The sequence below is a fragment of the Anabrus simplex genome, chromosome 11 (genome assembly GCF_040414725.1).
Source record: "Anabrus simplex isolate iqAnaSimp1 chromosome 11, ASM4041472v1, whole genome shotgun sequence".
NCBI lineage: Eukaryota > Metazoa > Arthropoda > Insecta > Orthoptera > Tettigoniidae > Anabrus > Anabrus simplex.
Genome location: NC_090275.1, coordinates 49,538,342 through 49,553,658, shown reverse-complemented (window position 1 = coordinate 49,553,658; position 15,317 = coordinate 49,538,342). Strand labels below are relative to the sequence as shown.

At 40.2% G+C, this 15,317-nt stretch overlaps 1 protein-coding gene across 1 annotated transcript; it reads left to right on the top strand.

Moving 5' to 3' along the window:
- Positions 1–500: 500 nt before the first annotated feature.
- On the top strand, positions 501–14,045 carry LOC136883124 (uncharacterized). Its single transcript, XM_067155307.2, has 4 exons — positions 501–589; positions 3,102–3,257; positions 10,657–10,821; positions 13,887–14,045. The coding sequence occupies exons 1-4, from the start codon at positions 512–514 to the stop codon at positions 14,043–14,045; spliced, it is 558 nt and encodes a 185-aa protein (XP_067011408.1). The 5' UTR covers positions 501–511.
- The last annotated feature ends 1,272 nt before the right edge of the window (positions 14,046–15,317 follow it).

Genomic DNA, 15,317 nt, shown 5'->3' with positions numbered 1-15,317 from the left:
TAATAATAATAATAATAATCGACTGCCCTCAGCTACCGTGGTGCGAACTTAGATTTCAAGAATGGACTGGTTACAAGGGGGAAGAAAGAAAATATTCTGAATGTCTTCCTGTTCATAATTTTTCATGGCTAGGGCAAATCATTCCTCTCAACATCCCAAAATGAACACAGCACACACCGGTAGCATTTTCCGTTCCTGGACAGTAATAACAGTGAGCTTTGCCGTATATTAGTGAATAAGAGTCTGCTTTTTATATGCTCATACGCCAGGGTTCAATACAATAACAACGGTATCATTAACTACCTAGCAGTACACACAGGACGATAAAAACAGATGATTCCCACGCTTCCCACAATCTATTAAGCTTTTGTGCTACTCGTGGGAAGGTTAACAAGGTAAAAGAGTAAGCAAAATTTTGTTTATGGGAACTCCCCTTACTATAGTATAAAATCTGTGAGGATGATGCTTCATCCCTCAGTTTACGAAGTGAAATCTTGCACAGAACCTTGATATGATTTTCGGTGCCTTCGTCCTAACAATCAGTGCGGCATGTTTTCCGTACGCTTCTGGAGGGTCAACAAAATTAGCCGTGAGTAACCTCATATAATCCTAGATTGCGTTCTTTACACTGATGATTATGGGCCGGATTCTTATGTAATGAAATATTCCACTAGAGGGCCCGCGCTGCTCCGCAACATTGTTTATAAATATGTCAGATAACTCGTCTTGATATGCCTGCCATTTTCAGTGGTTTTGTGAACATTTCATAAAAATCAAATTATGGTATGCCGTAGATCGTAGACAGAATTTATATATTCTGACGTTATCATGCCGTCTGGTTTGGTAAAAATCTGTCCAAACATGCGCTTTTTAATCCTGCAGTTCTCGAAATAAAACTTTGTATTGTGTCGTAGAAACGAATGGTATTTTTAATCGTAGTTCTTCTACATAGAACAGTTATCTTGTGAGATCATAGGTTAGTCTCGAAGCAACGTTTTTTGTCAGTCAAAGAACTTTTTTTTAGATGCACGGCCTGCGTTCTTTCTAGTGTAGCAAGGTTGTCCTGCGATAGGTGTTCCCATATAATGTCTAAGACGTATGTCATGATGGGGTCTGTTTGTACGTAGACTTTTTTCTCTTAGCAGCATGTAATTTATTAGGAACGCTCTGCCATCTGTTGAATATATTTGGAAGCTGGCAAAGGTTAGAAAATCAAAGATATCTAGCAGGGAATTGCAGTGATCAGAGGAAGTGTATACTCTCTGGCTTGACAGGCAGTAATCAAATACGGCTGCATGCAGCGACATTACTAAGGATAAAAATCACATATACCAGAATATTAATGAAAGTGTTCGTCGCTTAGCAACCTGCTAAATAGAGAATGTATTGCGGGTCAGGGTAAGCCTTCGCCTGAAATTATAGGAGTGACCATTTAATAATTTGATTTTATGATTGCTCGAAGTTGGATGAACTTAGAGACCTATCAATGCCTCGTGCTCACCGGCATGAAATTCCGGAGAGAATAAAACAATACTGAAGCAAATCGGTCCAGTAGAACGGTCGGACGGATTTGTCAAAAAGTGCTTTTTTGTAAAACTCTTTTAATATAAAGATTCCTTTACTGAAACTGAAAATGAAAAACGTCGGCGAATTATGGTTTCGATACAGTTTTGTGTTTCATCTTACGTATACATATATGTATTTACGATTTGCTTTACGTCGCACCGACACAGACAGGTCTTATGGCGACGATGGAATAGGAAAGAGCTAGGAGTGGAAAGGAAGCAGAACTGCCGACAGTGGAGATCGAACTCACTGTCTCCTAAATACAAGCTCACACCTGTACGACCCGAACTGCACAGCCGCTTGCTCGGTTTTTACATATTTTTACACATTCTTACTAACATTGCATATTTTTACATATTATATGAAGAATGTAACAATTTTGTACATAAATCTTTAATTATTCAAAAATAGTTAAAAATTGCCAGCTCGTTTTTAATTATCAGACTTTAGCAATACAGGATGTTTCGAAAATGGGGGGCATAATTTCAGGTATGTATTTGTTATATGTAGACAATCAAAATAGTTCATTACAACATGTGTCAGAAAATGCTTCATTTCCGAGTTATGGCCTTCACAACACTTAACTTCACCGGAACGTTTTTTTCCGCAGGTCATTGTCATTACAAAAGATGTTCAAAATGTCCACCTCCTGCTTGAATACAGACCTCACATAGATGTCTCAGTGACATAGATCGAATGTTTCCTGATCGATGGATAGGTAGAGGTGGCCCGATTGCTTGGTCTCCAGGCTCACCTGATCTGAACACCCTCGTTTTCTACTTGTGGGGCCATTTAAAATCATCGGTGTATTCGTTTCCGGTGCCTGCTGTGGAAACCCACCCGAATCGAATTGTGGCATCGTGTGAGGACATACGCAATACTCCTGGAGTTTGGGATCGTGTCCGGACACATGTTGTAATGCACTATTTTGATTGTCTACAAGTAACAAATACATACCTGAAATTATGACCCCTATTTTTGAAACATCCTGTATAATAGTTTGCTCTTTATTTTACGTCGCACCGTCACAAATAGGTCTTATGGCACCGAGCTCGATAGCTGCAGTCGCTTAAGTGCGGCCAGTATCCAGTATTCGGGAGATAGTAGGTTCGAACCCCACTATCGGCAGCCTTGAAGATGGTTTTCCGTGGTTTCCCATTTTCACACCAGGCTGTACCTTAGTTAAGACCACGGCCGCTTCCTTCCCACTCCTAGGCCTTTCCTATCCCATCGTCGCCATAAGACCTATTTGTGTCGGTGCGACGTAAAGCAACTAGCAAAGAAAAAGGTGGCGTTCGTATCCACAATCTCCCGGATGCAAGCTCACAGCTGGGACTGGTTCGAGGTCCACTCGGCCTACAGGATGTCAAGGAGAGGCCCTGGTCTAGAAAGCCAAGAATAACAGCCAAGAGAATTTGTTCCACTCACAACGCGGCACCTCGTAATCTGCAGGCCATCGCGGTGAGAAGCGGTCCTTTGGGTTGGATCATTGTTTGTAATAGTGACGTACCTTAAATTATTTTTTCTCTTTTCAGGGCCCATATGAACTTCTGTTCCGCCGCGTTGAGCACTGTGCAGATGAAGGTACCAAAGAATTTGATTACGGCACAAAACTGAATAAAGTTGGAAAATACGAATATGCTTACAACGGTGAAGTAAACATTCCAGACAACACACAGATGGACCTAGCGGTAAGTAGTCTGTAACTTATACCAGGTTTCAATGAGGAAAGTCCAGTTTAAATTTCTTTACAACTATTTCCAGTAACGCGTGTTTAATTTGATGATATCACAAATGTTGATTTTTATACAGGTTTGAATAATAATAATAATAATAATAATAATAATAATAATAATAATAATAATAATAATAATAATAATAATCCATTGACTCAAAAAATAACAAAGCCCCGGAGGAAGATGGTATAATTGCCGAAATGCTGAAGATAGGAGGTGACAGCGTAGCCCGGAAAATCCACTCGATTCTTGAGAAAATCTGGATCACTGAAGAAATCCCGGAAGATTGGAAATGTGCGCTAATCCATCCACTACACAAGAAAGGGGATAAAACGAGCATCAATAATTATAGAGGAATGAGCTTGATACCAGTTGCTTACAAAATGTTTTCCAAAGCCTTGCTCACTAGACTTGAGAAACAAACTGACCATCTAATTGGTGAATACCAGGCAGGTTTCCGAAAAGGAAGATCTTGTACAGAACAAATCCTTAATCTCAAAACTATCCTCCAAATACGCAAAGCCAAACAAACAGTCATTACTTTTGTAGATTTCAGAAAAGCATATGTCTCTATAGACCGTCAAACACTTTTCAGTACTCTAGAAGAATTTCAAGTGGATAAGAAAACAAGAGAATTAATCAAACATTAACTGGCACTACTTCAAAAGTTACATTCCTAGGCGAAATATGTAAGTCTTTTCCTGTTAACACCGGGGTCCGTCAAGGGGATGGTTTATCGCCGTTACTGTTTAACTTGATACTTGAGAAAGTAATCAGGACCTGGGAAAAGGAAACTAAAGGAATAACCCTTGGAAGACTACGTAAAGACAGAATTCACGTGTAATGTCTGGCCTTTGTTGATGACATAGCAATCCTTTCCAATAATAGGCATGAAGCAATTCGTTCCATTGAAAAACTACATGAAATTGCCATCAAAACGGGACTTCAAATTTCGTATGAGAAAACTCAGTGCATGGAAGGAGCCTCACGATACTTAGATGAACAACCTATGATAACTAAATTCGGCAAAATTGTTCAAGTGAACCAATTTAAATATTTGGGAGAAATTATTCAGCCCTCTGGTTTAAACCGCGAAGCAAATAATGAAAGAATTTCCAAATTACAGAAAGCATACAGGATGACTTGGAACAGGTATCATAAAAAATCAATATCTCGGAATGCAAAACTTAGACACTATAATACAGTGATCAAACCTGAAGCGTTTTATGCCTCAGAAACCTTAATCATTGGTGGCGGATCTTTAACCAAAGACATTGAGAAACAAGAAAGGAAAATTTTATGAAAATTTTTTGGCCCAGTTTATATAGATGGAGTATGGAGAAAAAAATAACCCCAGGAGATATACTGTCATTCTGAAAAAATTTCTCACACTTTTCGGAAAAGACGATTGAAATTTTATGGACACATTATCAGAATGAACACTAACAGGCTAACTAAAAGAATTTTCAACCTGGCCCTTTTGTCTAAAACCAAGAACAGCTGGCTTCGTGAAACTGAAACAGATCTCCAGGAAATCAACATCTCAGAAGACATTGTACAGGACAGATGTAAATTCAGAATCAAAATCGACAATCACCACTTTGAAGACAAACCCAACACCAGAGCTACTAAAACTTGGACAGAAGAACGAAGGAAGAAGCTCGGCGAGAGGATGAAGAGATTTTGGGAGAAAAATTAAGCCAACACATCAGCTAAGCAAGTTCAACCGTGCTGCTGAGTAGGGCATAACGATGTAAAATAATAATAATAATAATAATAATGATAATAATAATAATAATAATAATAATAATAATAATAATAATAATAATTTGTGAGGTTTTCGGGCCCCAGTATTGCAATTAATTTTATTCCTAGTCCTTGCAAAAATGGAATGCTTTATACATCAGCTGGGTTTCATGAGCGGGAGATGAACTCTCGACCCCTAGTCACCTACTTGGAGATTTATAAATTCTCGGGTGGCTTGGAGCGTTATTAGGTCGTTAAGGTCCAACTACTTACGAATGAATAAATAAATAAATAAATAAATAAATAAATAAATAAATAAATAAATAAATAAATAAATATATAAGTCCTTCCTTGTACGTTTAATGTAGACTAAATACAAAATATAGAGATGGCTGAGTATTCAACAGGAAGATCACCGGGTCGTTATACGTTTCACTCATATCTCTGGTTCTTCTAACTCCAAAATATGTGTTGTTATTATTGCGTTATCCCTCTACTGAAGGGCAGAAATTCCTTCAACAATGTTTTGCAGATGAATGACGAAGGCTGACGTTCCCGTCAGGCTATCTCCCTACAGCCTTCTTGGCCTTTAGTAATGTTATCTAACCCTCTGGAACACCAGATCATATTGTTACGTGCCAGCCCCGTGGTAATCCCTTTCGGTACTTCCAGGAAGGGACTGGTGATTCAGACGGCCTGGGATCTCCCAGCCGACTTGTGGGGTGGGGCTCGCCTTTCCCTGTATTATTCTCGTCGATTGGCTTACCTGTGAGTTTCTTGTAGATTCAACGGGGGTGTTCTGCCCCTAGTGACGTCGCAAAATTTCTGGCTCAAATCACCTGAGCTATAAAAAGGGAGGCTAACCGCGGTCAGTCAGTCAGAGTTGGACTCCGTGATGGAGTCAGTGTGACACTCAGTGAGTTGGGGATCGGTGCCTGGGCTGAGGGCGACAGAGGTGTTGGCTGCCATCAGTGTCCCACCGAAGTTTGAACGATAAGCTGCTGTGGTGTCTAAGAGACCAGTGAGTAGATGGGCTGGAGACGACGGGATGGAAGACGTGTGCTACCTGAGATAACTGTGTGCTTATGTATTTCTGTGGAATGAGGATCGCCGTGAGCCAGCGAGGAAACCCGCTATCGTGAGTGCGAGAATAAATGGACCCCTGTTAATGCTCGCTGTTGTGAGTATCGTCCTGCTGTTGAATACTGTTGAGCTATTTGTTTGTTCACTGCTTGTGAATGTGTGAATTACTGGACTGTCTGTCGAGTCGAACCAATGAAGAGTCGTCGTGTGTCGAGTGGCCCTTAGGCCTGTGTTCAGATCCAGCGGTCTATACACAGCTGCTGTATGAGGTGTATGGACTTGGGAAAAGTTAAAGTAAGGCTTCAGCATCCACAAGTAGACTAACGGGCTCGACCTCCTACTGTGCCGAAAGGAAGAGGGACTTGTGAGTAAACTTGTAATTAGTAATTATGGCCTTTCATAACTGGTTAGAATTGTGTCTATTTAAATGTGTGTAGTGTTCATTTATTAGATCATACTAAAATACATTAGAGCAATGAAACAGATGGAGTTTTATTCGTACCAATACGGCTAGAATCCAGTGTCATTCCAAGATGTCACGGCTAGACTGGACTATGCCATTGTTTTCACACACTTCTATGCTGAAACAACATGTTTCTCAATATAATGAATCTTAACTATTGTCACAAGAAAATACTCTTACATTAGCTGCCTCTGTGGATCCGTGGTAGAGTGTCGAACTCCGGATCCCAAGATAGCGGGTTCAAACCCGGCAGAGGTAGTCGGATTTTTGAAGGGCGGAAAAAAAGTCCACTCGACACTCCATGTCGTACGATGTCGGCATGTAAAAGATCTCTGGTGACACATTTGGTGTTTACCCGACAAAATTAATTAAATCTCAGCCATAGACGCCCAAGAGAGATCCGGTTTACTCTCTACGCCATCTAGTGGGCCTAGAGTAAAACGGAACGTCGAAATTGACGAGCAGACAGCCAGATGGCGTCAAATCGAAATGTCTGCACACGGTAGCTGAGGCCATACGATTATTATTATTATTATTATTATTATTATTATTATTATTATTATTATTATTATTATTTTACTCTTACATTTAATATTCCATTACCTTGATCTCTTGAAAATCTACATTCCTAATCTTAGATTCTATCCTCGGAGACAACTACTGTCCTGTGTTCGATTCCGTGAACGCACAACTGGTTAATGATTGTTTGATTTCATTGGCTTATTTATTTATTTATTTATTTATTTATTTATTTATTTATTTATTTATTTATTTATTTTCCAGTCCGCCCCTGGGCTGAATGGTCCGAGTTAAGGTCTACGGTTCAGATAGTCCCGGATTCGATTCACGCCAGGTCGGGAATTTTTATTGCGTCTGATTAATTTTTATTGCTCGGGGACCACGTGATTGTGTTTCTCCCAACACTGTCCTCTTCATATCCGGACAACACACCACACTACCAACCACCACAGAAACACACAATAGTGATTATATCCCTCCACATAGGGTTTCATCAGGAAGGGCATTCGGCTGTAAATCATGTACGACACAGTTTGCACCCGCGACTTCAAAAGTGGAAGAAGAAGAAAATTAATTAGTTTTCCGAATTGATTGATTGATTGATTGATTGATTGATTGATTGATTGATTGATTGATTGATTGATTGATTGATTGATTGATTGATTGATTGATTGATTGATTGATTGATTGATTGATTGATTGATTGATTGATTGATTGATTGATTGATTGATTGATTGATTGATTGATTGATTGATTGATTGATTGATTGATTGATTGATTGATTGATTGATTGATTGATTGATTGATTGATTGATTGATTGATTGATTGATTGATTGATTGATTGATTGATTGATTGATTGATTGATTGATTGATTGATTGATTGATTGATTGATTGATTGATTGATTGATTGATTGATTGATTGATAATATTTACGGTCTCTCGCAGAGTATAATTAACTAGTAAGCACTAGGAGAGAATTAATAAAGTAGGAAAGTGTAGGATTCCCTACGTTTGGCAATTCTTGGTTTAGAGGAGATCGAATGTTAACTCACTCGTAGCGCCTGCAGTCCTAGCCTTCTATCTACTGATTTATTTTTAAAAGACACCCCAGGACTGCTAAATTGAGAATATAATGGTTCCATTTTTTCGAAAAGTATTTTGTCAGAATAATGTACAACAGAGCCTCTCAAGAGTGCACGCACCGATGCGTAAGATGACTTCGCTAGGTTGAGCAGAGTGCAGATCGCCCACTCCTCCATTTTGAGCAATAGCTCTGTCTCTCTCTTTACCTACGCCTGTCTCGCTCGCTCCACCTGTTCCCCCACTTCCTCACTTACTCTGCAGCGCTACACCATCCGAGGCGAGTTTAGCCGAGCTTAGCCGAGTCACCCCGAGACGAAACAGTGGCCCGAACCAAGTCAAGTCGAACCGATGCACGGTGCACAGAACCTATGCGCCTCGTTTTGCACGCGTGAGATTTTGGGCGTTTGAGAGACCCTGGTCTACAGTCAAAAGCTACACTACGTTATATTCTGATCTCGTTGTTATCAGTACGTAAAGTAAATATGTATTCCCCATATACAGTAAATAATGGTTTCCGGCAACAAATTGCGCAGAATTGAATGTCTCGTGAGTCTTGCAAGCCTCACCCTCCGGGTCGTAAAAGAGCAAGAGTTGACCGGAAAAAGGTTGATAGGGAAGACATAATTGAGAAGCCAGACACAAGTAAGTTGAACTTAGATTCAACTAGGGGATAACGGAGTGCCAACCAATGCTCCGAAGATGAGAGCACTTGGCGGTTTCCCCTTTCAGTTGTCACTTACGGAAGGTAAAGCGTAACGAGGATGCATATATACTCTACCCACAGGGGTGGATTTGTGACGTCACAATAAGGGAAAGTAAAACCAGGGGTAAATAACGTGAGTCGCTGAATGTAAGACTCTAACTGACTAACACTCGAAGTTATATAAATAGTAATACTCGTAAGGTCCTCGCATGAAGCAATCTTATTCGCTAATTAGCAGGGTCACTATAGGGCTCTTATTCCCAAAAAATACGTACTTCAGCAATGGCACTGTGTTTTTTTGTTGGTGAACATGCTTTCTCTCTCTGGTTCATTACATTCCAGACAGGCAGATACGGTCCTCAATGAAACCTGCAGATTGATTCCAGGTTCCTTACAGCTTACTCCGACAGATAAGTTCTATTTCGTGGCTAGAATACCGCCACCCTGCGTACGTAGAGAAATAGCCGCCTATAGGGGGAAGCTCAAAGTGGAACAGAATAGCGCCCAGCCGCTGCATGGATACAATCCTCCTCAGCAACGCCTGAGATCTCGGAAGAGCTTCCTGAGGACATTTGACATGCTTACTCTCTCACCAGAAAGGGCGAGACTGGAGCTGTGGAAGAAGAGGACTCCTCACCTCCGTAGATGGATGCCAGCCAGGGGCGGTACGTGGTGTTGTTGCAGTGTTGCACAACTCTCAATAGTTTTACACTTCATTTGCTATCGTGTTTCCTATTTTTTAAATTTAATGAACACAGCATATATTATAAAATATGTTAACATGAACTAATACTTCGTAATGGACCAATAACCGTTGCCGGCTTCGAATTAAACTCAGGCGGTTTGCTTTCCTACGGCAACTCCCAAGCGGTAAGCCTAAGCCTGCAGACGTAGCAGCAGGTAGCACGCTCACCAGTATCGGTCCTTGGGTGTTGCACGAGACCGGCAAACCCCCTACTGAGTAACAACTCCAAATGTCCCCGTTAAATTGCACCACTCTGCGGAGGTGACGTCAGAGATGTCTTCATACCTGGTTTCTCTCCTCTCATAACGGTAATTTTTTCCACGCTGCTAGTGCGCGCTACACCGAACCATCCACAATATTACCAATCAATGAAAAACAGGAGGACAAATTTTCAATTCAAGAGAGGTACGGATAACAGTAGTTATACCGTATAATTATTAGCCTCTTATTTCCTTTTTAATTGCCAGATATATTTCAGTTTTAAAAGGAATGCAGGTCATTACTTAACGATAATATAATTTCTTGTTATTTATGTAAGCTTCTCATATACAATCTGACATTGAAAAATTTGGAGCAACACCCAGCTTCATATGCCAACAGGCGCCACTGATGCCACCAGTTGAGCAGTTACCACCTGGATATAATGAATGCTGGCTGGTGTGGAAGTCCCTGAGCAGGCTATGATCAGGAGTGGGAATATCCAGGGATAACTTGAAGAAATGGGGGTTCATCACGAGTGATACAATGTTTGAACGTGGACAGGAACAATCCACATACTTGAGTGTCCTCTGTGTCCAACCTCTTGTACAGAGGATGATCCCCTACAAGGCAGTCTGAGTGCATTGGAAATTGCAAACTACTGATCACGTGTAACATGATCTCTCGTGTTATGTTTTGTATAATTCAAACTGACTTGTACATTAGCTGTAAATTTGTATGTTTTCGACTCGAGTATATATATACTATATTACTTAATTCTCATACATATATTTGTTTATTTTGTTTCAGATGGATGCTACCGCATACAAGAAGATGCAAAGTGGTACATGGGCCAAGACTTACAATCACAAATTTGTAAATGTGTGTGAAGAAATTCAGAAATATTTCCCCGATTCTTTCCAAAAATATACAGAGGAATATATGAAAGTGGAAAATAAATGCCCTGTTCCTGGAGTAAGTGTATATCTTACTCAGATACTGTCACGATTTTTAATTCCTTCTGCTCTCAGAGTTGTACTGATAATACACTGTACGGTACACTAGCCGATTTCAGCACTGTGGTTTTGAACCCATCTTCACCAAAAATGTAGTGTCTGCATTCGCAGCTCAAGTAATCTTCAGTCGAACAACTATCTCTTTCCTATCCATAGCGCAAAAATTTTCCCATGAAGTACGTCTGCAGCACGTCCTGCACAACAAAAACTAGAGATTTCTTTTTCGTAAAATACTACTGGATTGCACTTTCATGAATGGGAATTTTATTCAAGTCGAACTCGGTGAAAAACTCATTTGAATAACAAAAGCATTAATTGGCTTACTGGACTTTGCACCAAACTGAACATCACACTGGCATGTTGCCCGATATCAGCCAGTTGTGCAGGACTCTGATTTAGATCATTCTAACGGATAAAAATCACTAAATGAACTGAATTAATAAGGTTTCTATTTTTTTAAAGTTGAGAATTATTGAAAAAATTCAATGAAAATTTCTAATAATCTCGAAATCTACGGAAAGAAATAAAAATATAAGAGGGGAGCACAAAATGGTTTATCGTCTGAAAGTCACGTGAAAGAAGAAGTAACCGAAATCATGAAAAATATTTGGCTTTATTAAAAAGAATTCAAATTGTTATTTTCAGTTAATTATATTTATGAAATAAAGAGCATCCATCGCTTAATCGGCAGCGCGCCTGCCTCTCACCGCTGAATTCCGTGGTTCAAATTTCAGTCACTCAGTGTGATATTTGTGCTGGGCAATTGCACGACCAATTGTGGAGTTTTTTTTTGTTTTTTTTTTTGCTAGGGGCTTTACGTCGCACCGACACAGATAGGTCTTATGGCGACGATGGGATAGGAAAGGCCTGGGAGTTGGAAGGAAACGGCCGTGGCCTTAATTAAGGTACAGCCCCAGCATTTGCCTGGTGTGAAAATGGGAAACCACGGAAAACCATTTTCAGGGCTGCCGGTAGTGGGATTCTAACCTACTATCTCCCGGATGCAAGCTCACAGCCGCGCGCCTCTACACGCACGGCCAACTCGCCCGGTAATTGTGGAGTTAGAAGACAATATGAGGATATAAGCATTCAAGCAGATATATCCAGGAAGGTAATAAAATATTGGTTAAGATTAATAAGGTGAGAAGGAAGGGATATACTGAATTTAACATAATAATAACAGATGCAACACTTACAGGACGATTACTGGCTAAATAAAAATATAAGAGGGGCGGAAAGTCACGTGAAAAAAGAAGTAACCGAAATCATAAAAAATACTTAGCTTTATTAAAAGGAACTTAAATTGGATCAGTGGTAGACTGTCGGCCTCCGAATCCCAAGATAGCGGGTTCAAACCCGGCAGAGGTAGCTGGATTTTTGAAGGGCAGAAAAAAATCCATTTGACATGCCATGTCGTACGATGTCGGCATGTAAAAGATCTCTGGTTACACATTTGGCGTTCACCCGACAAAATTCATTAAGGCCACGGCCACTTCCTAGGCCTTTCCTCTCCCATCGTCGCCATAAGACATATCTGTGTCGGTGTCAGTGCGACTTAAAGCAAAATAGCAACAACAAGAAACAGACGATTATGGTAGAATGTGGAACTAAAAGGACACTGTTGGAATCTTGTAAAATTGTACACAATATTTCAATAAGGAGAGAAAGGCTTCCTAACAGAGAATGAGAGGAATGACGTGGTGGCTAATGGAAATGTGTAAAAATAAGAGTCAGAGAGAAAGAACACGAACCAGAAGAAATGGAAAAAAGTCCTCCTATTAAGAGTTTGTAGGGCAACCAAATCAATGAGAATAAAATATCTGGGTAATGAATGCTTTTTTTTTTTGTTATTTGCTTAAGCGACTGCAGCTATCGACCTCGGTGGTAATGAATGCTAATTAAAATTGAGAGTGAGAGAGAATTCTGTACAATTGCTAAACTCTTAAATAAAGACTGGATTACATCGGAAAGAATAGCAATTTTTTTCGTATTTTAAGAAGTATGTGGAAAAAGGAAATTTAAAAAATCAAAACAAGTACAGAACGGTATAATGAAGGTTACGGATAAGATGGATAAGAGGCTTGCGTGTGCTAGAATAATTAATATAATTTCTAGCAGAGTAAATATAGTATCTTTTTTGCTACTTTTACGTCGCACCGACACAGATAGGTCTTACGGCGACGATGGGACATGAAAGGGCTAGGAGTGGGAAGGAAGCGGCCGTGGCCTTAATTAAGGAACAGCCCCAGCATTAGCCTGGTGTGAAAATGGGAAACCACGGAAAACTATTTTCAGGGCTGCCGACAGTGGGGTTAGAACCTACTATCTCCCGAATACTGGATACTGTACGCACTTAAAATATAGTATCAAATGTAGTAATATGTAAATTGTACGTAGTATTGTCGTGTCATTATCTTCTAAAATGCAAAGCAAAGTTATCTCCCTACAGGCCACGAAGTCCCTTGGAGAGGTGAAATGTAAAGGCTTCCACTACCCATAACCTCGGCACTTCATGGGTTAGAGTGGTTAACTCTATGCTCGGCCACCTTTACCCCCAGGAATTAACCTGGTACTCATATTTGGTGCAGGTTGAGCGAACCTCAGGACCATATGCACCTCCGAAAATGGAAATCATAAATTTTACGACTTCCTGACGGGGATTCGAACCCGCGTCCTTCCGAGCGAACCAAGCACGCTTTTATCGCCTCGACCAGGCAGTCCTTTTGCTAACATCTAGGAAAAATAAATTATATTTAGATTAGTAATAGTAAAATAAGTATAAGAGGAGAATATAATGCATGTATCAAACTTTAATGAATTGCAATAAAACAGTGCTCTCTGCCTAGTTTCAGGCGAGCCGGAACCAGAAGATGGGATTATTCTATTCACTTTCCTGCTCAATGGTGCAACCCAGCCTCCGCACTTTTTTTCAAGCCCTAACGTTACCTTTGAAAATACACAAAACTAAATACAGGAATTCAACAGAACACAATGAAAGTTTTAATTTTCATCGTATTCTTTCAGGGACTGTACAAGGCAGAGAACTGGACAGTATACATCCAGCAACTACCGATGGATCAGCTGGAATACGGAAGTTACAAAGTTGAAGCCGTCGTTTTACGTGGAGCGGAACGTCTTGGTTGTATGGAGATATATTGTGACGTTGAAGAGAAAGCCTCCTAAAGCAATATGGGCTGATTCCTGAGAAAATTGAAAGTAACTACGAATAAAACATACAATTTTAATAACCATTATTAGAACACGGTACAGGCATTTATAGGTTAGAATGCAAACCTACTGAAATATAGCCTAGCCTGGACAACAGTTCTGCTATGAGATTTGCATAAACAGTAGGGGTACGTCCTATAACGACACTTCTTACTAACCAAATTAGTTTGCATCCTAACCTAAACATCGGAGCTCTGCATTATACAATAGTTGCTATGGCAGTTTTATCTCCTTTCATGTGATCGCTAAAACATTTTCCTTATTTAAGTTTCGTAGCCTAAGGCAATAAGGTGACTCGTTCTCCAGATCTCACACTACCCATCCAATAGCCGATCACGCTCTATGTTGTTGAACTTAGGAGTTCTCACAGGATCCAGTATTTCAACATTCCTATTGCACTGTGTTATCATAACTCATGTAATGTACCACGAACTCAAATAAATATAAATGCAAACAATATTTTTAAAAATATTATTGAAACATCAACATCCAACGAATTGTACGGGTTGTAAGGGTTGTTCTGCCCGAAGGCAGGTCCGAACCTCCGCAGAGGTGAGTTTACGTGCGGTAGGGTGGCCAGTTCCTTTCCGCTCCTCCATTCCCTTACCCCCCCACCAACAGCGCGTGGCAACCCATCCAACTCCTGACCACGCCCAATGTTGCTTAACTTCGGAGATCTCACGGGATCCGGTGTTTCAACACGGCTACGGCCGTTGGCTATACCCTGATAAAGAGTAACTTTTTTTCCAAGAAGAGCTTACATTCCCTTTTCTGTGATCTCGAATATTATTTACCTGACTGAATATGGTATTCATGACACTATTTGAAGAAACTTGTACTCGAAGTGAGACCTTTCGTACTGTATAACCGTGATCCACTGACATTAATACTATTTCCAGACGCTTCGTCTGCAACGGAGCAAAAATCTTCAGTTCTCAAGACATGAAGCCACCAATGATCAATTTCCTTAGAAGGGAGAATATTTTGAACGATACTCTATATCCAATGGCGTATAAATCGCACGATAGAAACTTGAACTGAGATCGCAAAGTCTCTGAAGATGTCTGCCGCAGTTACAGTGGAAATCTCCGGTATAATAAGATGTTCCTCACCGGGTAATGACTATATATCCTGTAAGAGTTTACTAACATCATCATACACTTAACATTATCCCAATGTTTCAATGAGACCAGTTATTTCGTAATCGTAATCTGCTTACACTCCAGG